The following is a 26,963-nucleotide window of genomic DNA, read 5'->3' as shown; positions in this document are numbered from 1 at the left end:
AATGCGATGTATCGCCCGAGGGTCGAGAACGTATGACGAAATGCATCTTGGGAACTCGACAATTTAGGGACGCGGAGGCGTTGCATTGTTACCCATAGGGGTGTGGGATTATATGGGGTGCTCTCTCCCGTTCAGGGATCCTCGTAACTTGCTACAGATCCGTCATGATCGATAGTCTTCTGGCGTCGGTCGAAAGAGAAACGCGATGCCATTCTCGTGGCCCATAGTTTAATTTCCAGTGGTGAGATTGCCTTTTGCTTTGAATCATCCCCTGTCTACCGATACTCAATACCCTTAACCTTCTATTTAACGATCTTTGCGTTCCTTTTGCGTCTGTAATTTACGAAAAGAAAATTGCCTTGCAAATTGGATGGTGCATTCTCGCGCATCGTTCTTTCTTCACTTCTCTTTTGCATTAATTGTTTAATTTATTTCTTATTGCAAGAAAATCTTTATCTACTGATGTTTGCATTCTGTTTCTAGAATTTATTTTGTCGAGGTAATAATTAATCTTTAAAGATTTTTTCGATTTCTTCGCGATATATCTGTTTAATTTGTTTTATTCTAAATTACACTCTAAAAGGAATTTGAAAGTACCATTCTTTTGTCACGAACCGCGACTCGTTTTTCAATTCAATTGATTTTTGTCTGAAAACAGATAGAAGTGCCTTGTACTCTGTGTCATTTTTATCTTGAGTTTTTAATGATGTTTGAGTTTCCATGAAATCCGTGATTCATTTGAAAAGAAATTTGTCTCTTTACTTAAATCGTGAGTCGTTTAGTCTAGGATTTTTCCTGCTTCATTTCCGCACTGAATCATGTTCTATCTGCTGACATTTAATTCTTTGAATATTTCCATGTGTGTAAGAATCTTTAGATTTCTTCGAGGCTGGAGAAAAAAAAAGGCTGGCTTGTCTCCACGCGTTGTAACTGGTTCGTTCAGAATTTCTCAGAATTCCTTTCGTTTAATTTTGTTTCTTACTCTTTCGCATAAACTTCAACTTCTTCCAATTCGTCGCGAGTTTTTAAACTTCTCGTTATCGAAAGTTATCATTTCAGAACATCTTTCGTCTTATATTTTTAAAACAAATAGATGAATCATTTATTAAATTTGATCTGTAGATTTCTTTCAAATTATCAACTGATTAGAAAAATAGAAAAATATTCTTCTTCGTAACACATACTCAGTGTATACGCGAGTTACTCAATTTATTTCTCACAAGACTAAATTTCCACTTCTCTCTCTCTCTCTCTCTCTCTCTCTCTCAATCTTCTTTATTAATTCCTAAATTTTCTCTCGAACCCCATCGCTCTGCTCTCGCGTCGCAATAACGATAATTGCGACCACTCGAAGACTCCACCCTCGCAATCTGCGGAGATTCGCCGGCAAAGATCCTTTTGCAAAACGGTCGTCGGTACACGTATGACGGCTACATTAAGACAAAGTATCCCGTTCTTTATCTCTCGTTCGACCTTCCCCGCTGTCCTCGTCGCTCGCGTTGCACCCTCGAAGAGCCCCCAAGCGTCGCGCAACCCCCGGTATATTCCTCCGGTGCTAAACGCAACTACACGAGGGACCTTTCTGCCGTCTTTGTTTTCCCTTTCTTCCCAGTGTCGTTTTGCAGTCTCGCGCGGGGAGGTCGTTGAACGACGGAAGCAGGAAAGGCTCGGCCGAAGGAAGCGAAAAGAAAAGACAATCGAACGCGCGGAGGCGAAGTTCGAAGGAAGCCAAGAGGCGACCTCGTTATCGGTGTACCGGTCGACCGCAACGTGGAAACAATCCAACCGACCCCGCGCACTAATTACAGGATGGGTTCCTTTTATTTTTCGCTCTTCCTTCTCGACGTTTGGAAACCACGCTGGCGAGTCGTGCGGTGTTTCGGTGTCAACGTTCAGTGAACATGGTTTAAGACTTTGATAACCAAATAACCGCGAGTGAGTCACTACGATCAGTTACTACGTACGTACGCGCGTGTATTTGAACTTTGAACGAAGATAAAAATATATAAGTGTTGCATTTGATTTTTTTGAGGTAATCTTGCAACTAGACTGTGAACGTTGCGTGCACTTTTGTTGCGAGACATCTAAGTGTTTAGAAATTTACAGGATGCTTGTAATATGCAAAATAACGATCACTGTAACGATATCATAACGTTATTGTTTTGAAAAAGTATGTTTGTACGGCACAAGTCATTTTTTTAAAACAGCGTTCTTACACTGATTGCAAGTGGTTTCCGAACCCTTCGGAATAAAAGATATTCAAAGATATGTTGCAGAATGTCAAATGTAACTTGCCTAATCAAGGGTGTTGTCGAGTTTCTTTTAACAATTTACGATCGCTGAGGATTACGCGACACTACAGTCACATCATTGATCATTGGCATTGATAGTTACATGATGCCACAATGATCATGCGTCGTTAGTTATTAACATTGAGAATCACGTCATTAGTTATTGAAGTTGAAGATTATATGACGCTCTAGTCACGTCATTGGTTATTAACATCGAAAGTAGTATGACGCCACAGTCACGCCATCAGTTGTTAAAGCTGAAATTGAAAATCACATGACAACGTGGCGTCGTCAATTACTAAAGTTAAAATTGAAAATCAGACGACGTTAGAGTGTTAATTGCCCCGTGGGCGGGTAATGGAGCATAAGTTAGCAGTTCTGCAGTTCTGCAGAAAAGTACTTGGAAGTTTCATTCTTTGATTACAACTAGACTGTGGATTCTTATGCAATTTTATACTTTGAAGAATCAAATTAACAAGCGCCTTACTTATTTCGTTATGTTTTTGCATGTTGCGTGCATTCTCTGCACTCGCGCATCCTTAAATTTTCCAAATTCGCAGTCTGCTTACAACTACTCAAGAATACAAGCATCGGAAAGTGAATTGATTGGACGATATATACGTCGAGCCGCAAATAAGGAACTGTAACTCGTCGCTGCTCCGGTGTTCCGAACAATCAAGCCGCGGAAATGACACCACGTACCTAAACATCCCGCGACGATGAATCGTTTCGCCAGTCCGACAGATCAACCCTCTCAACCGGAGTCCTCCAGCGTCTCAATGAATCCGGTAACTCGAGACACGCGGAAACAGACGAAGCTTCGGCCGAACATGACCTCGTGACTAATCATCGCGCGCCGATTTCGCGATGAACTAGGTTCAAGTGTCATCAGCAAGCCTCCGTCGGTGGCGGAGAAGCGAAAGAAATTCCATTGTGCCCGGAGGACGTGGAGGTGGAATTCTTCGAGGGGTAAAAGGCATTCCTCGGCGATTCTGTTGGAACTGGTGACAAACTTTGGCCGAACAGCGGGGACGTGGCGGTGGGAAAAAGAGAGGCAACGGGTGTTGTCATCGGTTCGCGGCGATCAGCAGGAGTACAGCATCAGGATCGTGGAAGAGGGTGCACAGCAGGAGAGAGAGATTTTTCCCCACCGCTTGGAAAAACCAACCCCCACCAGTCGCTTAGTACGGCCAGGCGGCGGTGGCGGCGGCGTGGAAGAGAGGCACGGAGGGGTAGGTTAGCCAGGGTGGTCTCGGTGGTGGCTGGGGGCGGCAGCCTCAAAAATACACCGCAACCACACCGCGCGGCTCCACCGCAGAAGCCGCCATCTTCCACCGCCGAACCGAAACGAGACCGCGCGAGTTAAACACCCTATCCTACTTCCCCGTGGAAGTTGCCGCTGCCACCCGCCGAAGTACCAGCCACGAAGAAGTGTCTCTCGCCTTCTGGTACCGTGCCCGGACAACCGCTGACAACCGACGAAACCAGCGGAATTTACGATTTCACCAAATCGTGCCGCGCCAAACTGCAAACCTGTCGCGCGAGTGTAGTAAGGAAGAACTGAGAGCAAGGAGGGATTGATCGATAGTCACGGGGGGGAAATTATCTTGGTACCATCGATTTTGTGAAATATATTTCGCTCTTGCCTCGTTGTGTCGTTACGTTTTTTGAAAGAACTGAAGCACCGAAACGAAAGAGTTTGGAGTCCTCGAACCGCGAGTTCTTTGGTTCTTCGAAGTAGTCTTCGGAGTAAGGGGCGATTGATCGATTTGACAGTTGCGGAAGTATACTTGTGACCGTTGTAACGTTTGCTTCGAAGAAGAGCAAAAGGATTGATCGATTGACAGTTACGGGAAAGTATCTCGGCGACACTTGTGATTTTTATTTGTCGTGTCACTGTATCTTCGACGAAGGAATCAAGAGTGAAGAAGAAATATCCCCACGTTCCGTCTCTTATCACCGAGGGAAATTTAAAGAAAAAGAAGTATCGGGGAGATTTTCGAAGAAGTTGGAAGAACGTGACAAGACACGGTGACGGGAAGGATTGATCGATTGACACGAGGAAGCATTTTTGCATATCTTCTTTTCTGCCGTTGTACTTCACAGTTTATCTACTTTAATTTACAATTCTCCTTCGAACTACTACGTTTCCCGAGAAAATCGGGAAAATTCGACGAGAAAAGGATTGATCGCCGAAAGTTGTCACTGAGACGAAGGAAAGGATATATGGGAAAAAAGAAACTTACTTTGGACCCATTTTTCACTCGTAACAATCACTGTTGGGAAAAGCGCGTTGTGTGGTGATTGATTTAATACTCGTTTAATTCTTGACAAGAGTGGACCTTTGTGAATCGTCGAAAAATAGATCATTGAATCCTCAATCTTAAACATAGACGAAGTGATCGAAAATTTCATGAAACTTCGTCTCGAGTAAAGATGAAATGATCGAGATGACTGATTTGATTCTCACTCGATCTTCGAACGCTGGAGCCTCTAATCACTAGTAAAAACCCACGCGAAACGAGTGCTCGAGTCCCTTTGAAACCTTGAGAAAAGTGGTTCACGTTGAATCACATCCATCTTAATAATAAAATCCGGTATCTCCAGGAAGATCAGAATCAGAACGGCGAGAATAATGTGCGAACGTGAGGTTTGTGCCGCGGTCTGGCTGGGAGGATCTCGGCTGCAGAGTTAACACCTGTTAGATAGTCGGGCAGAAGTGCTGATGTGACAGAAACGTGGGGGTAAATTTCGATCGACCGCGGGGACACTGGGAGGCCAGATTTTTAACCGTGTGCGTGGTGTCGTTATCACCGAGCCGTCGTTATTAATTCCACGGAGACGCGAGTAACAGTTAGGGTAGCCCCGGGGGTTTTATAGTTTTCGACGAGTGGCTTCCGTCGAATCGACGAGCGGGGCGCATCTCGATCAAAGAAAACGGAGGAGAAAACGTCGAGGGGCCGACGACGGGATTCCAATAAAACGAATTTTCTCCGCGAGTTGGCAATCGAGACGCAGAGGAAGAATTTGCAAACGGATGCTCTTATTTCGGCCCCGTCGCGGGATAATGAAATAAGGATCAAAGGGTCGCGGGCCACGCGGGGCCGGCCAAGTTGCGCGCGTGCCGCCGAGGCAACCGGAAATCCCTCTTTAACCAGCTGTTGCTGGAATAATCATCGTCATTCTCGTCTACTCTATTAATCTGGTCTTGTCAGAGAGCCGAATTATCATTGGATACGTTGAATCTCGATCACGATTGGTTACTGTTAATATATTCACTGGATGTATTGAACATTATTCGACGCACTCGACGTTTTTTAACGACGACTTTTAATTTGTGAAAGATATAGTATAAGGAAGACAGAGGAAATTCGACATTTCATCGAGTACGTGAAGCAATTAGTATAGAAAGGGTTGGATATTGTTGGATATTTTGACTGTTGTTGGATGTATCATTGAACACGATATTTCATCAAACGTGTGATGAATGCAGATTAATAAAAGAAAGGTCGGGTATCATTGAATACTTTGATATGTCATTCGATATATTGGACATCATTGGACACATCAAGTGTCGTTGGATACTTTAATTATCATTTTGGATATTTCATTGGATACGTTAAATATCATTGAATACATTAGATATCATTGAGTACATTGAATATCATTGGATACATTGAATATCATTGGAAATCATATTTTAATTAATGTATCGTTGAATATTATCGAATACGCTAGATAGAAAATCGTTGGATACACTGGCCATTAACAACTGGATACAACATCGAACATCACTGTAAAAGACAAAGATAATACAGACAGAAAGATTCGATTTATTATCGAGCGCCCGATGGATGGAGATTAATATAGTAAAGGAAGGGTGGGGCGATCGAGTTGAAAAAAATTGAGTCGAATTCATCGAGGTTCGTCGGCGAGGAGGATCTTTCCGATAGAGAGTCCAATGAACCTGTTCTCATGACGAATCCTTTACGAGATGCGCGCCCCGAGGATCGGCCTCTAGGCTTAGACTATCCGGATCCGAGATTAGTGCGAAACGGTCATCAGGAGAATCAGGAGAACTCGACACATCAGCTTGCTGGCGCGAGAATTAGGAGAACCAGGACCTCGTCGTCGAGAAGAAGAATGCACCTGGCCAACGAGGTCCCACCACAAGGATCCACTGGCGGAAATAATATACCGGATTATGCGCTCACCGCTGATCTGCTAGCCGAGAGGACCTTGGATGGCTTGTTTGCCGAACATCCTGGTGAACTTGTGCGAACAGGTAAGAAACGAGTGATTCGTATCTAGAAATGCTTTCAATTCGATTCTATCGAATTAATGAAAGTGTAGAATTCTTAATCTTTTGCTTTTTCGCGTGGTAGTTTATTGTTAAGATTGTGGTTAACATTTAGGCAATTTTTAGGACTCTGATGTTTGTAGTTTTCTTAATTTTTTTTTTCTTTTTTTTTTAGAAGAGTTGATAATTCTTAGATCTATTAGATTTTAGTAGTTTTAAAAATTTTATTTGACACTAGTAATTTATTTTTGAGGCCTAATTAATTAATTAAGTTTAAGTTTTAAAACCCTGAGGTTCGAAAGCACAGTACTTTTAATTTTATTTCTGAGGAGATTTGACAATTCTTCTCTGCTGGATTTTATTTTATTTCATTTAGTAGGTTGCTGTCGAAAAATCTAATGATTACACGTATATTTGTTAATATAACAAAATTGAATAATTTTTGCTTAAAAAGTAAATTTCTGAAATTTTGTTTCATTGCATTTTAACATCACAGATCTATTATCGGCGAAATAATAATTCAACAATTATTTTTTTAACTTTGACGTTCCTCATATCCAATTCCTAAGAGAGTTAGACTTATAAAGTGACAAAAGAATTCTCTATATTAATTCCATAAATTACAATTAATTACAATTCGATTTATTGATCGGTAATTGGCAACAGGCTCCCCGCACGTGGTCTGTACGGTGCTACCAGCACATTGGCGGTCAAACAAGACACTTCCGGTAGCGTTCAAAGTGGTAGCCCTGGGCGAGGTCGGTGATGGAACTCTGGTGACAGTGCGTGCCGGAAACGATGAAAATTGCTGCGCGGAATTGCGAAATTCCACGGCGGTTATGAAGAACCAGGTGGCGAAATTCAATGATCTCAGGTTCGTCGGGAGAAGTGGCAGAGGTAAGATACTTTTATATTTCATTATTTATAGTTTCTTTATTCGTTTCAACGAATATTTTCATCGCATCGTAACCCCGTCGAGACTTCTCAGAAGAATTATATCTTTTCAGAAGAGTTTTTTAATTATTTTTATTACTTATTATGGAAAGATATTACTACTGTTGTTATATCACTTATCTTAAATAGACATTATGAATATCGCAAATGTTGAACTAAATTTTATATGAGTAGTATGTATAATTTTCCATAAATTTCAATATATGGAGTTAGCGAAAGTATTTGAACATTTATTATAAAAGGATTTTTATGTATAAGTGTTTTATATAAAATACTTTGAAATATCATTGATATCATAATGAGATGTAGCTATAAAAAATTTTGAAACCAAATCTGAAAACGTATGTAAAAGTCGCAAAGTATTTATTGAATTTATTACAGTCAAAAAATAAAAATATCTTGGAATTTCTACATATATTTTTAGTTCTTTTCTAAACTCGATCAGTCGTGTCTTATTATGTTAATGTTAATAAAATAATACATTCGTAAAATACTTTCCTTCTGTAAATATTTCACGAACTTCTATGAACACCCATAATAACGAGGAAGAAGAACCATAGTTGAGAATAAAGTATTCAAGAACATTATAAAACGATCATCATCGAACGTCTTGAAATTCCAAAATAAATTTAAATAAAACAGACCGCGATATATTTGCAAAAGATTCCAACAAATGTTCGAATACTTTCACCATAACGCCAAAGAAGCAAAATTATAGTAGACAAAAACATATGGAAAAGAGACATATGGAAAGAAGAAATTTTTCGAGATCTAACCATCGGCTCTCAATTCCTCCGACTCCCATCGAGAATCCCTCGCGCGTCGAGTGGTCTTCAGGCGAGCAGACAATTAAGCGGGGGCCACGGGAAGAGCGATTGAAAAAATTCGATCAACCGTAGCGGATCCTTCGCTGGGCGAAATCGTCTTCGCTAGGGTGGCGTCTTAAATCATTCAGTAGTCGGTACATTAAGGTGGTGGGCCGACTGATGGCCTCGTTTTTCCTCGGACGCGAGGCGAGCTGTGCCAGCTGGCCCCCCTTCGTTCCATCCTCATTTTTAATTCAACCGGCAAACACTGTGTCGTCGTTCCTGACGCGACTACCGATATCTCGGCCGGTCGTCGTCGCGCGGATTTTTTAATTCCCGTCTCCCGCGACTTAATAATTCAGCTGTTCGTCCGACAAACTGAAGAAAGAGGGATATATATAATATATAAGAATGAAAATTGGAGGGGATCATAGTTAGAGTTGAATAATAATCACCGTTATTATGAACATACAAGTTTGAGATCATTTTTTTTTTTTTTTAATGAAAAGATGTGACTGTAACAACAATATTACACGATGTAAATTAAAAGCATATTGACACATTCTTTTCATTGAAACATCTTTACGCGTTAAATTAAAATAAATTATATTTAATTAATATTAAATTAACATCGCACGATAAGCACGTCAATTATATAGTGTAAAGAAATTATGAAAGGAAAGGATATTCAACAATTTTCATTATCACAGGAGGGGCGAATAAATTAGAACCATAAATTAATATTTACATTATCGATGTACTTATAAATTGCAGGAATTAGTAGGTATTCATAATATTTAGCAGTAATCATTATATAATTCATTATGTAATTTCCATCATATAAATTAATGGATATTCGTAATACTTGTTAGCAGTGATATTCATTGTACAATTTCCATCATGTATGTATTCATTATATAACTTCCATCACTATTCAAATTATTATATTGACATATGAATTCAAATTATTATTTCTACTTATCGTAAGCCGTAAATAAAAAAAAAAAAAAAAAAAAAAAGAGAAGAGGAAAGGAAGATCAGGGGCCCATAGGTCGGGGGTTGAATAATGCACCCTAATAATCACCGTCATTATGAGCTCTTAATACAAACTGTTCCGCTCGCGATTCACGGACCGAGCCAACGAAGGACTTGCTCATCCAGCGTTCTATCGTTCTCCCTTCGGAGAACTGGCCCGTTTTCTCTTTTCTTTTTCTTTTTTTTTTTCTACTTCCCCCTTTTGATCAAGAGGGTGGCGAGGATCGAAAGATACGAGTAACGAGGCGTCCTTTAATTCCTTTAATTCGACCGACTTGCAACGACTCGCCCCTCCTCTTCTCCTCCTCCTTCTTCTTCTTCCTCGACGTCTTTTTCTTTCTTCGCGAGAGCAACTTTCAAGAGAGCAGTGACGAGCGTAGGTTAACGAGGGGGGCCGGTCGACTTGTTTATGGCAAATTGGAAAAGGAAATTGCGGCGTCTGGCGCAATATCGACCTTCTTCCGGTTAAAACGTGACACGCACACATCGGCGATTCGTCCTTTAAACGGCGGTTTAAATGTGTCAGCTCGTATTTTTTCTTTTCTCTGTTTTTTTTTTCCCGCCCTTTCTTTTACGAATCACTCCCGTTTGTTGGGAATCGTCAACATTTTGCAGATATCGGCAAGCGGAGCACGTAAATTTGAAAATATTTCCATCTCACGAAGGGAGAGACGAAAGATCGAGGGCTGGATGCCACTTTCAGCACGATCAAGTTGTTCTCTGATTTGATGCCCCTCGGTGACGGGGTGTGAAACGTCGCGCGGGATGGAGTTTTTATGGAAAGTGGTTTCCCCTTATTTTAGAAATTTACAAAGACAACTATGAAGTTAACTGGCCGGAAGATATTTTGAAGATATTTGGAAAAGATGTTGTATTTTATCATTTTGAGTGTACTGTATCTTATTCGTTTTTTTTAATTATTTCAAAGATTCACAAAGAATGATTTTAAAGTTAATCGAGGAACAGATTTGAATATGACAATTCGAGGAATGAATTTTGAATATGATAATTTGGAAACTAGTTACTAACAATTTGAGTGCCTCTTAAAATAATCAAAGGTAGTTTGAGAAAAGAGTGTATATATCTCAAATATATTTTACTTTCTATTAAATTTCAGATCTCCTTTTTTTCTTATAAAGTACTTATCTATTCTATAATCTTTTATTCATTTAAAATATCCTCTTATTATCTACATAATTCTTTGAACTTTTAGTCATTGATTTTTATACAATAATATTATTTAATCATATACTCTATTTAACATAATAATGGGATTTGCAGATCTTTATGCGAAATTCATGTTTGCGAAAATCTAACAAAGAGTAGTACTTCAATAAAATTATTCTATCTACTAAATTAAATCGAAAAAACATTTCGTATGTCTCATTACAAACATTCACGTGCATTTCGAAATATCCGTAGCCGAATTAGTGATCTTTAACGAATCAAACCAGGGTTGTATCAACCCCACTCAACGAAAATTCACGCACGATCTAAAACACAATCTAAATTTCGCTTTTCTCCAAAAAAAAAAAAAAAAAAAAAAAGGAAGAACCTTACGCCGACATTCACCGGTAAAAGATGAGACCTCTTACCGCTTCTCTCTCGATTTTCTTTTCCCCGGTGTGTGCTGGGGAAAAAAATGAGCGAACCAACGTCGAGAAACAATGGAGGTCCGTTGAACGGTTTTCACAATTTTTTCGCGAAACTCGTCGGATGAGAAGGATATCGCGGATATATAGGAAATGAGAGAATAGCACGGTCCAGAGCGATAGAGTGAGCGAGAGAGAGAGAGAGAGAGAGAGAGAGAGAGACAAAAAGGGGTGGCAAGGGGGTGGTTGAGAGTAGAGTGGTTGGCTGTAAGCGGCTTTGGTTTCCATGGCAGTAAGCCCTCATTACTGTATTACGGGCAGCCCCTAACTACCAGCCGAACGCAACGATTTGCTTCTAGAACCTCTATGAGGGTGACGGATCATGCAAGATTGTTTTCCGCGTGTCCGGGAAACTCCGATATTCCAATCTGCCGGAAATATTCCCTTCTGACGTAGTTCCTCTTCACCGACGTTGCGATACACCAGCAAACGATCGCACGTTTTTAAATCCAAGATTTTAGTATGCGCATACGTACTGCGATTTATGAGTAGACTGTGCACTGGTTTGCGAATGCATCATTGCGTTGGTTTGAAGAAAACGAGAAAAATATTTTTGTTTGCTCTTTCTTAAATTTCTTAACCATAGAAATTCGAATAATCGGCAAAGTTAAGAAATAATGGAAATGATTTTCGCTTTATTTCGAATGAATTTTTAGCTATTTATGTTACTTTGCTCAGTTCGAAGAAATACAACGAAATTTTTGTCAAATCATTTTCACGTTTCACGTGTGCAGAATACCGGGTTAGAAGCATTTTTTGATATTTAAAATAATTGGAGAGGTTTACTCTTACGGTACTCTGGAACTGACGTTTGTTTTATTACAAATAAATGTTAATCCTCTATAACATCGTGTAACTTGAATCCATATATTTATATTTTGAAAATTTTATTTTATGTATTTTGAAACAAAGAATTATTTATAACGATGGTTAGTTGTCAGAATTTTAATTGGAATTAATTAAATCATCAGTCATTTTCTCTTATAACCAAACTTGGGTTACAGAGAGTTAACTCTTAACATCATGATTTTTCTTACCTTGTCCAGAATAATTTCTATCGATGCACTTTCGTCTATACCTAATTCGAGAACAAGCATAGAATTAAAAATATTTTTGAAAATTTTATAGAGAGAGTTTGAAATCGATTTTTATCAATAGAAATCAACTTCGTTTACAAGTAACGTATTTTTAAAAACGAACGATGTTGGATAAAACAAATATTATCACGCTTTTTATATTTTAGAAAGGAAATCGATAATAAAATGCCGAAAGAAGTTGGAAAACTTAAAAAAAGAAATACAAAACGGACATTGCTTCCGTCTGAATTTGAAACAACGAATGTACAGTTTGTAGCATACGGATTTCCAAAAATTATTACAGACAGCAATCTGAAGCGGAAAAAAATCTGTTGTCATCGACGGAATTCTTATAAATAATTAAAAATAAAATTAATTAAGACACAAATTTAACATAAATTAAAATAGTTACAAACTTAATCTAATCAAAAGAATTATAAATTTTTTTTAGAAAATTGTATTATCCCTACAGTACGACTGTAGTAATTGCTTTATTGTGAGATAATAAAAATTTAGGATAATGAATTAGTGTATGGATAGTGACAAGATTTAATTAAAAATTCCCAGGTAATTTAAAATTCTAAATCATTATAATCTATCAGGCTATTGATTTTCATATAAATTTTCGAAGATGTAATTAAAAAAGCGGAGTCTCGATAGAAAATTCTTTCATGTACGAAATATTTATTATAATATATTTCAATATATTATATTTCGCACATTTTCTCATGTTGCGTATATACGTTTACATCAATTTTTCACTCTGAACATCTCCTACGAACCTTTTAAAAGCTCACGGTCTAGTAACGATGCCAATATTTAAGAAATTAATGTCACGCGTGTCTTCAACGATCTCTGTTCTCTCGGTATCGCGAGGAGCGAGAGTTTCGCGAAAATTCGCGATTTCCACGGAATAATATCTACCTGTGACCATGATACGTTCGCCGGTACTTCCCACGTTTAACAAAACGGTCGATGGTCACGCGTTTTTCAGGCGGTCTGCTGGAAAATATGCCGATCACCGATCACCGATAACACACCGATAACAATCGTTATCATCTATGGAGGCCGGGTAAACAGATTTGCTAAATAAATGGAAAATTTATGATGTTTGCAGGCGAGTCACATCGTGTATCGCGCATAATACCGCGAAGAGACGAGAGCGACCCGCTTCATATACGGATTCCGTGTACATTTTTCCCCGTTTTTTCGCCTCCGTTATTTTGCACGTGGCCCGTGCTCACTGACCATTTTGGGGTAAATATTTGTTCCATGCTCGCTCGCGGGCTTCGCCATGCCAATTTAATACTGCGAATGTGGATGAGGAATGATTTTAGTCGGCACCGAGCGTTGTTCGCAAAAAATCAAATCACCACTCTGCTCTGTTCTTCTCTTTTCGATTTTCCTTTTCTTTTTTTTTTTTTTTCACTCGTTGCCTTTTAATTGAGCCGCGAGAAGAGTCGCTTCTTGGAGAAAAATAGAACGTTCAATGGAAGTGGCTGAGAAATTATTGTAGTTCGTATGATAAATAATTTTTTTTTTTTTTTAAGAATGTCAAAAAGAATGAATTAATTGATATGAAATTACATTTTGAAGAAGGTGGAAGATTTAGTGTAGAATAACTTCAACTTTCGAGAGACTAATTGACATCTTCGATGCATGATATAGTACTGGCGATCACGTTTTCTTCCTAAGAATGTTTTAATTTAACTAATGCAACAGCTTTTAATCTAACCGCGATCGTATAAATGATAATATGCTACTGCTGTAACATATGGAATTATCCAATCTTCGTACTTAATTAAGAGATATTAAGTTTGCTTGATGATTAAAGTCGATAAAGAAATTTAATGAATTTTTCGGAACCATTTAACAATCAACATATGCATTTTATTTTTCATTTCATATCTTTTAATGAAGCTCTCTTGAAGTCTCAAATTTTTGTACTTGGAGAATATCACAGGAGACAATAATCTCGATTCAATTATTAAAAATTAAAGATAGAAATATTCGAAATCAGTTAATAAAGTTTAAATATATATATATATATATATATATATATATATATCGAGTTTTATCAAATAGATTTTTATCTAATCACAATTTTTCAGTCTTCGTACTTAAGAATTTGCATACACATGTATGTCGTTCGAATGATGGAAAAATTAACAATCACTAAATACATTTTAAATTCAAACAAGAGGAACTATCATAGTTTCTAAAATTTTTCATAGTTTTCGATCGTTTAATTTTGAAAAGGAAATAGCATGGACTATTTAAATAAATTCAGTCATATTTCAAATAACTAAACTTTTTAAATACATTTTTTATTGTATTAGTATACTTCCGTATCTTCTAAAAAAGAAGTCTCTCTCTCCTATATTTAAACATTCACAAACAAAAGAATTCACACTGCGAAAGCAACAAATGTCCCTTAAATAGACTTGCATCTTATCGTTTTTTTCATAGAAGTTCCTAAAATTAACAATTATCCTCGCAATTTCCACAAAATCTTCCAAAAAATCTTCTTACAGACAAAAGAAATTAATAACTACACTTCCACATCTCACTCTCTGAAATTCCTCTTATCATCCAAAGTCGTAGCCGAAAATATTCTACCGAGCCTACAGATACCAAAGGAACGTCTCCGAGGGTCTCTGAAAACGCGCGAGAGTCCTCGCGGAAGAAAAGTGGCGTGGAAGTTAGCCGAGTGGTAGGTAGTCGCGAAACAAAAGGATGGTGCCGGTCGGAGTTGCGGGTGGAGACAGGATGAGGAGGTGGAGGAGGTGGGGGAGGGGGTGCAAGGGGATATTATCATAGCGGCGCAGAGGCGTATATCACTCGGCCACCCCTTTTCGTTCCCCGACAGGGATTAGCGCGAAGCTCTCTCTTGTTGCCTAGGAGAGAATCACGAGGCGGTGGCGAGACGTGCGCGCCTGTGTGCCCGTTCGGCTGGCCAGCGACGCCCGTAAAAACGACGGACATAAATACCGGAGTTACCTGTGTTTTATGACGTGCTCGGGAAGGGGGGGACCACCCCCTCCCCCCCGGAGCCGGAGGCGGCAGAATCCGGAGGCAAAGCTGCAACTATCGACAGGCCAGATCCTGACCGATGTCCTCGCGCAATGGATTCGCCGCTGGTCCTCGTTGCTTCCTCTTTCTCGTGTTGATGGTACTAGCGAGATTGTTTCAGACCGTGATTCACGCGACTCTCGACAACCCTTCCCGCCATCCGTCTCTTCGAGATTTGGCTGATTTGGTGACTCGCGACAGGCGGGAAGGTAAAAGATTCCTAGAACGAAGTATTCCTAGAACAGCAATTAAGCGACAGTGGGAAGTTTAAAAATTTCTCCAAGAGTTTTAGATTGTAGGAATTATTATATCATAATTGATTGTCGATGATTAGAAGATTCTACGTCCAAACTGTTAGTCATCCTTGCGACATTTTTGAGAGATTTCTTACTGTTAGTAATATAGATTGGAGAAAGATTCTCCTTGTCACAATTACCAGTGTGACAGTTTTAGAATACTTTTCGTTGTTATTAACGAATTAAAAATAGTAACTAGAAGGTTGAAGGAAGGTTTCCTTGAAAATTCTTCGAACGTCTAAATCGTCAGCCATCGTTGTAACACCTTTAAAAAATTGTCCGCTGTTATCAACCAAGTTCTTTTTAAATCGTGATTCACATGATTTTCCTACAAGACTTTAAGCTGACTGAGTTGATTAGGAAGAGTTAATGAGTGATCTTTTGAGATTCTTCTGAAATTTTTATCAAATTAGATTGAGCCTAGGTGGAAGATAAAATATGTTCAATGAATTCTTAGAATTTACTTTTCTCGTAGTAAGGATATCGCCCACGATCGATATTTCTCAAATATTGCCACAAGTTCAAGCGCACGGTGTATTTTTAAACAGGTTACAAGGATTGATAACTTTCTTCGAAAAGAATCCATTTTGGCAGCAAGAACGAAAGGAAGGCAATTAATTAGAATAAGGGGAGGAGGGCGGACGGTGTAAGTCACGCTCGATCGAAGCGAAATTTCGGCAACGATGGTCGCAACAGCTGTTCCGACGATCATAGGGGAGTGGCGGAATTTCGAGGTCTATGAAAAAGAACCTCGACCCTCTTCAACGTCGACCGGTTTTTACGACTTATTAAATCATTTCCACGCGTTTCGAACCTGAGAGTTTAGAGGTGCAGAGTTCAGAGTTCGCAGGAATATAGCCGAGAGTGTAAGTTCCGTCTCTCGTGGAATCTGGAGCACCAGGATTGTTTCACAATTCCGCAAGATGGCCAGTTACAGAATGTTAATTGATGAAACCGAATACTTTATTTGTTCTTCCTCGAAAGAATTGTTGAAAAACTTACGCTCCAACGAATGACAATTTGATGAAGAATTTATGAGAAAGTTCACGAGTCTTGGTATTAACTATATTATGGAATTAACTGTAGCATTAACTTGGAGAATTATTACGAATTGTGTGATCAGTTAAGTAGAATTTTTGTAATTCATTTCTCAACGAGAAATATGTCGTAATATTTTTTACTGTCACCAATAATGTGATTTTAGTATATGAAGGGTTTAGAAGTCAATCATTGAAACTAACTTGTAAAGAAATATTCTAAACCATCGGTAAACTGGGATAGTTTAATCGTTATAACATAATTATCATCAATGTGATCGTTATTAATATAATTATAAAATGGTTTCAATACGTAAATGTTATATAATTATAATAGAATTATTATTACATAATTGAACGTTTTGACAAGATGATCACGTTTTTACGACACAAATTATCTTTATCGAAAGACTTTCACTGTAGCTTTCCTTAATATATATCCATATTAATATAGTAATTTAACTGATATTCTCTATAAAGTTCTCAAAAAGCAATCAGCCCTCCAACTTAATTCTCTTATTCTTACTTCGAGCCTCTTTTACACGCACCGCGGACACCCAATTAAATTTCATCGTGTCGAACGGGGAAACCCATAATCCGTAAAAAGAATCGTCTGGTATCAAGAAATCGACAGTGTAACAGCACCGGTGCTCGCCGACGCGGGGCTCGGAACGTCGTCGTCGAAATTCAACGAGAGCCCCTCCGTGAATTTCGTGCGACCACCTCAGCGACGTTTTTTCCCAATTAAAAATTAAAAAATCCAGCCCTCTCTCAAGTAAAGGATCACGCAGGAGACACGATGGTGGGAGCGGGCAGGCGAAAGGAGGGAGAAACAGTTCTACGGCGGATGACTGCACCGAGATTTTCTACCGATTAAACATTATTTTCCCTGCTGGTCTCCGCTGCTCTCGTCGTACGTGCGCTTCTGTTTCTTTTTACATATGCTAATTCCACGCTCTCCACGTTTTTCCTCGCCCTTTTCAACCGTGCGCCGGTACTCTCGCTCCGATGAATCCTCGACTCGATGTCGACGTATCCTGCCTGAAAGATTCCTCGCTACGCTATCGTTGCGCTTCGATTACTCGTAAACGAGGCCCAGCTTCGTTTCGTTATCTCTCTCTCTCTCTCTCTTTCACTTCCTCTGGAGTTTGTTTCGATGGTTCTGTACGCTCGTTCCCTCCTCGTGACTCGCTTCTGACAAACGATCAGAGTACAGCGCAGCGTTGTTGGTAGTTAAAGGAAAAAGTTCTGATTAAAGGCGAATTTCTGTAGAAGTTTGCTTGAATGCTGGAAAATAGGGTCTTTTGGCTGTTTTCCTGTGGTCGAAGGTCTAGAATTAGAAGCATCCGTCTCTGATATTTATCGAAACACCTGTCAAATATATGGCGAGATCAGCGTGGTTGAAGTTCGTTTTAATTTTGGAAAGGAGAATTTTTTTTTGATCCAGAATAAAATTGCAGCTAGAGCTACGAATCTTTAGTTTCTTCACAATAGTTGATTAGAGTTAAAACCAGTAGAAAGAATTAAAAAAAAAAAAGATTATGTATGTAACGTTGATTACGAATTAACATCGAAGATCTTCTACTAGAAGACTTTGTATCATTGAACAATTGATTTCTGTCGTCTAACGATGAACTTTGATGAATGTCGATGAGACTTCACAAAGGAAGACGGTATTTTCTCTAATCGAAGTTGATCGGCGAGGTTGGGAAGAGCGTTTCTTGGAAATAAAAAAGAAGGCCATCGGATAGAGAAGCGTACACGAGCGCGTCATTCCGGCGCGATTCGGCCAGTCAAAACGTCAGAATCTTAAAACACGACAAACACTCTGAAATAACGATCCGAGCCACCCTCGGCTACGAGCTTCGCCGGCAAACAGGGGAGTTTTTAACACTGCATGATCCCTGGGCAAACTTAGGGTGTACGCGAACGTTCTCTCGTGTCTTCTCGCGGTGTGCAAATCCTTGTCGTGTAAATGGACGCGGACTATCGCGAGCCCGTAAACGCACGGCCATTACGTTTCTCTTTTCTTTTTTGTCTGTCGGACGAAAGAAGAAGAAAAAAAAATCTCCAGAAATTCTTCTCGTCGCGATGAAAATACTGAAAGTGAGATACCTTTTGTGGAGAGTAATTCTCTCGCGATTATAGGAACCGAAAGTTCTTTCCTCAGAGCGGAAAAGCGAATAATGAGGAAACAATGATGTGATTGGGCCAAGTGATGTAGAAAGTTATCAATCATCGTGGATCTGAAATATCGTTTGAAAGTATCTAATAAAGGAAAGGAGCTTTGTTGTTTCATTTTCTTTTTTGTCGATATAAATTTCTTGTGATTTCTATATATATTTTTAAATTTGTCTCAATACAATCATGGCAGCGCTGAAATGAAATTTCAAAATGTTTTGCATAATATATATAATACAAGATTTCACCAAGTGCATACCAGACTTTTTTTTTTTATAATTAAATATGAAAATGTAATAATTTAGTAAACGCATACTTATTTCTTCATCAATTAAAAATTAATTTATTATACGTGTAGATAGTAAAATTGCAGACATTTTATAAAAATATACAAAATATAATAAATACTCCAGTTGAAATTCTCACATTAAACGACTGTTAAACAAATTTTCACCTATTTCCTTGATAATGTTAATGAAATTACAAAAGAGTATAAAAGTACATAGTCGAGGAATATTTCGAAGAAGGAAGAAGCAGGTAAATAATATGGAAATCGAACGTTCGTAGGATATGTTCGTAGACTGGATTCCGAAATTATTCAGAAGACTGCAACAGGGCGTAGATTGATGCGTGGAAAGGCAGCGTTTAGCACGCAACGAATTACGATTTCGGCGAGCGTAGACAGGTGGAGGGCAGCAGACCTCAAGGGGGAGGATCGTTCTTCCAGCGAGTTACACATAATGCCTCATAAACACCCTCAAAACGCCTGCCATCACCCTCGATTCGCGCCGCCACCGCCATCACGAATCTGACACCGCACCGGCAATAAACTTTGGCCTTGTTAACCCTCCGCTTTCACCCTCGAAAATCTCTGTATTCTATTTCGAATAATTTTTTTCCTCGTCCTGTATTTTCTTTCTTCTTTTTTTTTTTCTCTGTTTCTCGCGTTCATTGCAAGGATTAAAAAGGTTGCGATGAATTTCCATCGTCATCGTTTTCGACACGAATCGAAAGTCACGAGGGTGATTCAATAATTATCCTCCGATGCAGCGATACTTTTTGTTATATTAGCTGCAGCATTAAATCCTTACACATCGGCATTGCTTTTCATCTCCATTTGTGTCATAACTGTAAATTTTAATCAGCTACTTTAACACTAACACAACCAAACCCGACAATGTGACAGTTGCTTTAGTTTAATTAAATCGTAATGATTTATATGTAGAATATTTTAAGGACTGGTTGTTAATTTCTTTTGGTTTGTTATGACAGTAATTTTGGATTGAAATTTATAAAAAAAGAAACCTTCAGGACTTTGTGAGAGCAATGTAGTTCCTCAAAGTGATATGATTAACAAATTTCAAATTGCACAACTATCGCGCTGAAGAAAACGCTGAATCAAAAATTGAAGGAAACAATGATTCGCTGTTTGCCAAAAAAAAAAAAAAAAAAAAAAACATTCCTTTCTTACCTGTACGAAAGAGCAAAACGATACAGAAATCAATAAATAAATTGACAAGTCGGCAAGAAAACTGTGTTCGTGAATGATATTGTTGCGAGAATTCTTTCAATAAATTACTCCAACAAATTTTATACCGAGTGATTGAATCATATCTCAAGAAAGGAGCGACGAACGCTCGTGTATTATGTTCCTCGCATTCTACGCAAATAACACTTCGTACAACGTACAATTGAAATATTTCAAACGGGCAGAGAAGAATGGTCGCGCGACGATGAAACGGAACACGCGGAGAAGCAGAACGTTTCCTGGGTGACGTGAAACGTCCGGAGTTGAATATTTCGCTGGACGACGGCGGTAAGCCGGTTAAATGTCGTGGTTCACCGTAAAAACCTGGTCGTTTCGCCGTCCAAGCCACGCCGCCATAAAATAAAACTGCGCAACCGCGCACGTGTATGCACGCCGACCCCATTATAAGCCGTATAACTCGGCGCTCGTAGCACGAAAACGCGCGTAAGTGCCAGCTTTTATTTCATCGTTTAACCTCTGACCCTCTCTCTCCGTTTTAGTGTATCGCGGCTGATCGTCGATTCGCGAGAAGAAACTTTTGGCAAACCGTTGGAAATTCACGTTCGATTATTCGGCGTTTGTGTCGTTTCATTTGCGAAATACTTTTATGCGTGGGAATTCACGAAATGGTTGATTCAAATTTGGATTCTGACTCTGGAGCATTCTTCAGAACTTCGATAATTGCTTCGGTTGATTTTGTCTTGTTAACTTTTAATTGCAGAGAGGAACGCGAATGTTTATTTTTTTGTTTAAAATAAATTTAGCGACAGGTTTGACGCTAGTATTTGACTATGTTGAATTTGTCGGAAGCTCTAATGTAACAATTTTATTAGAAATAATTGAAGTTAGAACAATTTGCAAGATGTAGTGATTTACTTATTGAAGTTAGTGATTTAAATAATATACTAAATGGTCAAATGCTTCCATCTATTATTGCACATGATAATTATAAAAATATAAACGAGTATAATTTAGTTATTAAACTTCCACAAACGTCATCTCAAGAATATTTTCTCCCTCTTTTCGTCTAGTCACCAAAAGCACAAACTTCTTCCATCTTCGAAATCCACGTCCCCTATCTCGCAAAAAGAGCTATCTTTTACAAGCACGATCTGTTAATACAACGTCGGATTCGAAACGTCGACGACAAATTTGAGGGACTAAAAAAAAAAAAAGAAAAAAAAAAGGAAAATCGAGCTGCCGTTGATTGAAGCGACAGGCTACATCTCGACGAAGATTTGACAGGGGCCATCACGACCCGTGGATCGAGCGATCGAACCGGTCGACAGGCTCGATGTATCGGTAGAAAGGTGGAGAGGACGAAATCGCGCGTAACAAACGGCTGTGTACATTTGTCGGGGATGGTGGGCTCGCGTTTAGCCTCCCTCCTCGCCCGACATTAACATATTCCGGCCGATTCGGGGCAAACATCGACGCAGCGGCGCCACTCGTTCACCCCTTACTTCCGGCACATTTGTGTTTTGTTTCCAGCGAACGCACCCCGCGAACGCGCGTCGCCGTTTCTCGCGAACAGTTGGCCGCGTTTCTCGCGAAAAACGCGTTTGGCAAGACGTGTGCAAACGGGGGTTGGTTTTTGTCGTTTTGAATTGTTTCTTTTCTTTTTTTTTTTTTTTTTTGCACCCACGATGAAAATCACGTGAGAATATTTCCTGGATTTTTTTGTTTTGTTTTGCTTCGTTTCGGGATTTCTTCTTGAGAGGAGAATATTAAGCTGAGTGGTAGAGAAATTCTTGACAGTATTTCTGTTCGGGGGTGAGTGAGTGTGGGGTGGAATTGTGTTTCGTGAACATATGTACATCTGTGAAAATGCAATGGAATTATTAAGACTATTTTCGAAATAATCAATGATAATAATACTTGTCTGGAAAGACATATAAGTAGAAAAAAAATAAATAGAAATAAAATTTTATGGAAATTTACGGTCAGTCACGTAAGTTTACATAGATACATCTGTGAGATAATTGAAAATTTGCTTCTGTGACGGAACAGACAAATTTAAGTTTCGTTAATTCACTTTAAATTTCCGTAGTTTAACAAATTTTATTTAAAAAACATCCGAGGTGTGATTTCGTTTTACCACCTGGCGATAATTCCACCAAATTAATTCCACTAACATACGTTTCCTCTTTTGTTTCAGGGAAGAGCTTCACCCTGACGATCATGCTGCAGACATCACCACCTCAAATTGCTACTCTCTCCAAGGCAATCAAGGTCACTGTCGATGGACCAAGAGAACCTAGGTCAAAGACAAGTGAGTGTTACACGGTTTTACCAGCAGTGGGTAACTCCATTCTTAAACGTGAACAGAACTTTTATATTTTTTGAAAAATATTCAATTGCACACATTTCATTCGCAATCTTCAACTAATTTACGTTATTATGACTCATTGTGAGGTTCAATGATTTCATTGCTACGTTTCCCATTTAAATTTTATTTTATTAATTTAAAATAATTGACGTATTCATGACATTACGAATATGAAATAGAAATTTAAGAATTGATTCTTTAAGAGAAACTTAATCATAGTCTAAAATTAATTTTCAAACTTTGAATATAAAATTAAATGAATCGGAGAATATAATAAAATATAGTTACATGTTTCGAATACAGAATTAGATAAAATATAGAATTAATGGAACTACAAAAGATATTAATTATAAATTTCCAACACGGAATTAAATAAAATTGCAAGTTTCGTGTAATTTTGTCACACATCGAAAACAAGAAAAATATAAAGAAAAGCGAACGACTTCTCTTTGAGGTTGAAAACTTTTTAAAAAATACACGAAAAATGAAATTCAATAATTTAATTCAAACTACACCAAAAAAAAAAAAAAAAAAAAATTCCGCCCAACTCGCATAGTATACAACGCATAAATTCACGTTTCGTTTCAGGACACCAGGCGTTTCATCCCTTCCACTTTGGTCCAAGACCGTTCCCTTTCGGTCATCCTCAGGATCCTCTGGGATTCAAGTTGTCCGGTAAGTGTCTATCGATAGGAGACTTGCTTTCTCTCTCTTCCTCTCTCTGTGTCCAGATGCGCTACCTGCCGATGCGGGCACACACAGTGTGCAGCTCGTAGCATCTGCCTCGTAGCACGTCTCAAGCGCCGGGCGGATAACTAAGTTTACAACCCTGCATCATCCCCTTTGCCGGTGTGTCGCGAAGGCAAGCTTGCTCCACTCAGTCTTGGCTGGCTTGGTGGCTACGAAGGGTGTCAAAATTGAGCGTCGGCAGGCGCCGACTCAAAATTGAGTTTTGCCACCGAGCGTCTAAGTGGAGAAGACTCTGATTAAGCCCCGGCCTTTCGTTTGTCGACGCCACTCTTCGCCCCGAAACTTTGCGCCCCGTTTCACCAGGCGACTTTCGAGAGAGCTACAGCGTACTGAAATTACCGATCGTTTCTTCGTTGAGAAACTGCCACCAGGGTTGAGTAGTTGAGCTTCTTTGAGAATCTTCGAGTGAAGTTTGAGGTGTTTCGGTGGTTTCATCTTTGGAAGAATTTCTTTTTAGATTTGGATTCCTCGTATGGATTTCTCATAGATGAACGAATTTAAAGAGCGACTGAAAGTTAGCTAATTAGAATGATGTAATAATTAACAGTTGATCCCTCAGTGTCATCGTATGTCTTGAATCTGTCAGGCACTAAAAACTCAATTCGGTTAATTTTCCAATGCCGCAAGCCCTCGTTCCTTCAAACACTGAAATTTCCATTCCTGGGTCATTCATCTCCCTTCATTTCGTCGTCTCACGAGCGTCGTCTCGCAGCAGCGTGTAATTAAAATTAATTGACATTAATCCACGTGTTCGTCTTCGTTTTTGAAAAGAAAAAACACACACACAAAAAAAGAAAAAAAAGAAAATCGAGTTCTGGTTAATCTTCGACACCGCAAGCCTCCGTTACTTGAAAACACTAAAAAAATTTCCATCTCTCGGTGCCATCCATTTTTGTGTCGATTTATCAGCCCGCAGGAGAGAGAAAGCCGGCGCGAGCGGCCGCCCAGTCCGCTTCGCAGCGGCGATTTCCGGCGCATTCGACGAGCTAGTTTGGCGGCGCGGATTCCAATTCAAATTCGTTCGAAGCTCGAAATTTTGATGGGACTAGCCTCGAGCGGCGAGGGTCGGCTACTGATACTGGTGCACCGACAGTGTATTGTTTCGGCATGATAAGCGGCTTAACGGAGCTTCTCTCCCCTGCTGCCCCCGGCGTTACTGTGGAGTAGCAGTCCTGCCCGTCGATTTCTCGTCTCTCCGCTCCTACCCAACCCTCCTCTTTCTCTTTCTCTGTCTGTGTTTCTTTGTCTCTCTCTCTCTCTCTCTCTTTCTCTCTATGTATATATATGTATATATATATATATTCCTTTTTTTATTTCTTTGCCTTTCTCTATATATGAGACTCGCAGAGCATCAAAGTGATCAACTCCACTTTTATTATTAATTTCTGAATTTTATTATACAAGTACAGAATTAACATTCAATTCACAACAAACGAATGTCTTATTTTTCCAAGTTTGGTTATCGTATGAAAATAAGATAGTTGGTATAAACTGATGAAGTCTAACTAATAAACTCTAAACTAATAACAAGCCAATAAATTCTAAAGTAAATTTGAAGAGTCGTGTTTATAATATTATCACTTTCTTGTGTTTTCCAGTCTATGGAATCGATTGATGTAACTTCTGAATGATTCACATATATATATTTTCCTTTATTTCTCTTCTTCTCTATTTCTCTCTCTCTCTCTCTCTCTCTCTCTTTTCATTCATCTCATTCTCTGTATTTCTTCATCTGTCTCTCCTTTTCTCTATTTCTCTCTGTCTAGCGTATCCAATCCTCCCTTCCATCCTCGGTGGTCTACTCAATCAAGGACCGCGCCCCCTCCCCGGACGACTTTCAACCTCTTCTTCTTTCCTCCAGATTTCCCCGTCTCGTAATTTCAACTAACGAGGACGGACGCAACAATTTCCAGGTCGGCTGCATAAAATTGTTCCACGGTAATCGCTGAGCGGAAGTGTCGCGCAGTCTCGTGTCGTAACGCGGGCTATACAGCTCGGCTAAATCGAATTACCGGAGCTGGCGCGATGGAAGTTCGCCGCGTTGGATATTTTGCGGAGAACACCGGCTGCGGCCTGGAAAATAGAAGAGGATAGGCTAGTACGTGGAGGAACTTCTATTTTTATCATCGACGAGAAGCTTGTTCGCTTCTGATGGCATTGGTTTTTCGTGCACATATTCTTGAAACGTTGGTTCACTGGTTGTTCTCAGGTTTTTTGGGTTTGGGTTTTTTTTTTTTTATTGTCTAGGACCTTGTTTTCGTTTTATTGCAGAGTTGTTCGTTCTGCTCGTTGAAAATATGGTGCTTAGAATTTTTCATTTTTCCTGTTTTCTATGATATCGATCGTTTGGTTTTCTTTTCCTTTGGAGCAGATAAACTTGAGATTCGAGTATTTCAATACTCGGTTTTGTCATACACAAAGTTCATAATTAAGACAGATAGGGAAAATAATACTTGGCAAGGTTTTATGTAATTATTTTTGTTTGTTAATGTGTGAGAGAGTTAAAATTTTTCATTTTCTTTGAATAATAGATAATAAAATAAACATATATTTATGAAAAATATGTTGTAATTGTAATTTGTATTGTCTCTATTTGCCGAGGATAGTGATGTAAAAGACTTACAATTTGTCGCTTTTAATATTTTTCTCAGAAATACACTTTGTCATCATCGATAGGGTGATTGCCTCTTTGGACACGAGAGTCAATTTCACAACTATTTTACTATCTCTGGCTGGTTTTAGTGTTCTCATTCAAAAATAGAATGTCACGACTACGAGTGCTTCTATTCTTTTGAAGTAGAACTTAATAATCTGTCATGTGGAATTCGCATTTTTATCCTCAAAAATTCTTCGCAGTCGTGTTCTTCTATATTAAAATTTTTCACGTTCAGAAACAAAGTATGACCAACTGGAAGAGCTTTTATTCTCTTGTTGCGAATTTTAATAGCCGACTGTATGGAGTTCGTATTTTTTCCAAAAATTCTACATAGTCATGTTCTGCATGAAAATTTCTTCACTCTGGAAATAGAATGCGATGATTATGATCGCTCCTCTGATAAATGATTTACGGTAGAACGAGTAAGTTTACCGTAAATCATTTTTTATCGTAATAATAATACACTTTTTTATTAAAATTTTTGTTCATCTAAAAATAATATTATACGAGGTATTTTTATTTTCTTGCGCATTGAATCCAAATCTTTTTTTGAAAATTTTTTTTAAGAAGTTGCATTCTATATTAAAATTCTTTTTAGTCAGAAACATGGTTAAGAATACTCTTTTTCTCTTACGGAAGACAAAACAATAATAATAATAATGTTAGTATATTAATAATAATATGAATAAAAGAATAAAATTTTACAATCAACTATACATAAAAAATTCATATCGTCAACCAAAAATTCAAAAATTTCTTCTTGTTACAATCAGTGGAAAACAAATTTCTCCTCACTCTATTATAAAATATAAAAATTCGTAAGAATTTACGTAAATTCGTAAAAATTGATATTTTGAACCAAAGATTCACCACAATCCACATTCAACTTCTCCAAAAGAATTCCAAAAGCTCTCTCTCTGCTCCCCCAACTTCTCGCCAACACCCTTTCCTTTCCACCCTTCTAAACACAACCATCTTACGTACACCAAGAAGAAGAACG

General features: G+C 38.7%; 1 protein-coding gene across 2 annotated transcripts in view; it reads left to right on the top strand.

The window, feature by feature from the left end:
- The first annotated feature begins 4,677 nt into the window (after positions 1-4,677).
- Positions 4,678-26,963, top strand: part of LOC122538753 — a 35,041-nt gene continuing 12,755 nt past the window's right edge. Inside the window, exons 1-4 of one of the 2 annotated variants that reach the window (XM_043673088.1) lie at positions 4,678-6,576; positions 7,258-7,488; positions 22,387-22,500; positions 23,146-23,232. In XM_043673088.1, coding sequence (XP_043529023.1) covers positions 6,267-6,576; positions 7,258-7,488; positions 22,387-22,500; positions 23,146-23,232 — 742 coding nt within the window. In that variant the 5' untranslated portion in view covers positions 4,678-6,266. The remainder of the gene's footprint in view (positions 6,577-7,257; positions 7,489-22,386; positions 22,501-23,145; positions 23,233-26,963) is intronic. The other variant, XM_043673099.1, reaches the window with a different exon arrangement.

Source organism: Frieseomelitta varia, unplaced genomic scaffold (genome assembly GCF_011392965.1).
Source record: "Frieseomelitta varia isolate USP_RPSP 00005682 unplaced genomic scaffold, Fvar_1.2 scaffold_1019, whole genome shotgun sequence".
Taxonomy (NCBI): domain Eukaryota; kingdom Metazoa; phylum Arthropoda; class Insecta; order Hymenoptera; family Apidae; genus Frieseomelitta; species Frieseomelitta varia.
The sequence above is the reverse complement of the archived record's forward strand: the minus strand, read 5'-3'. Positions and strand labels throughout refer to the sequence as shown.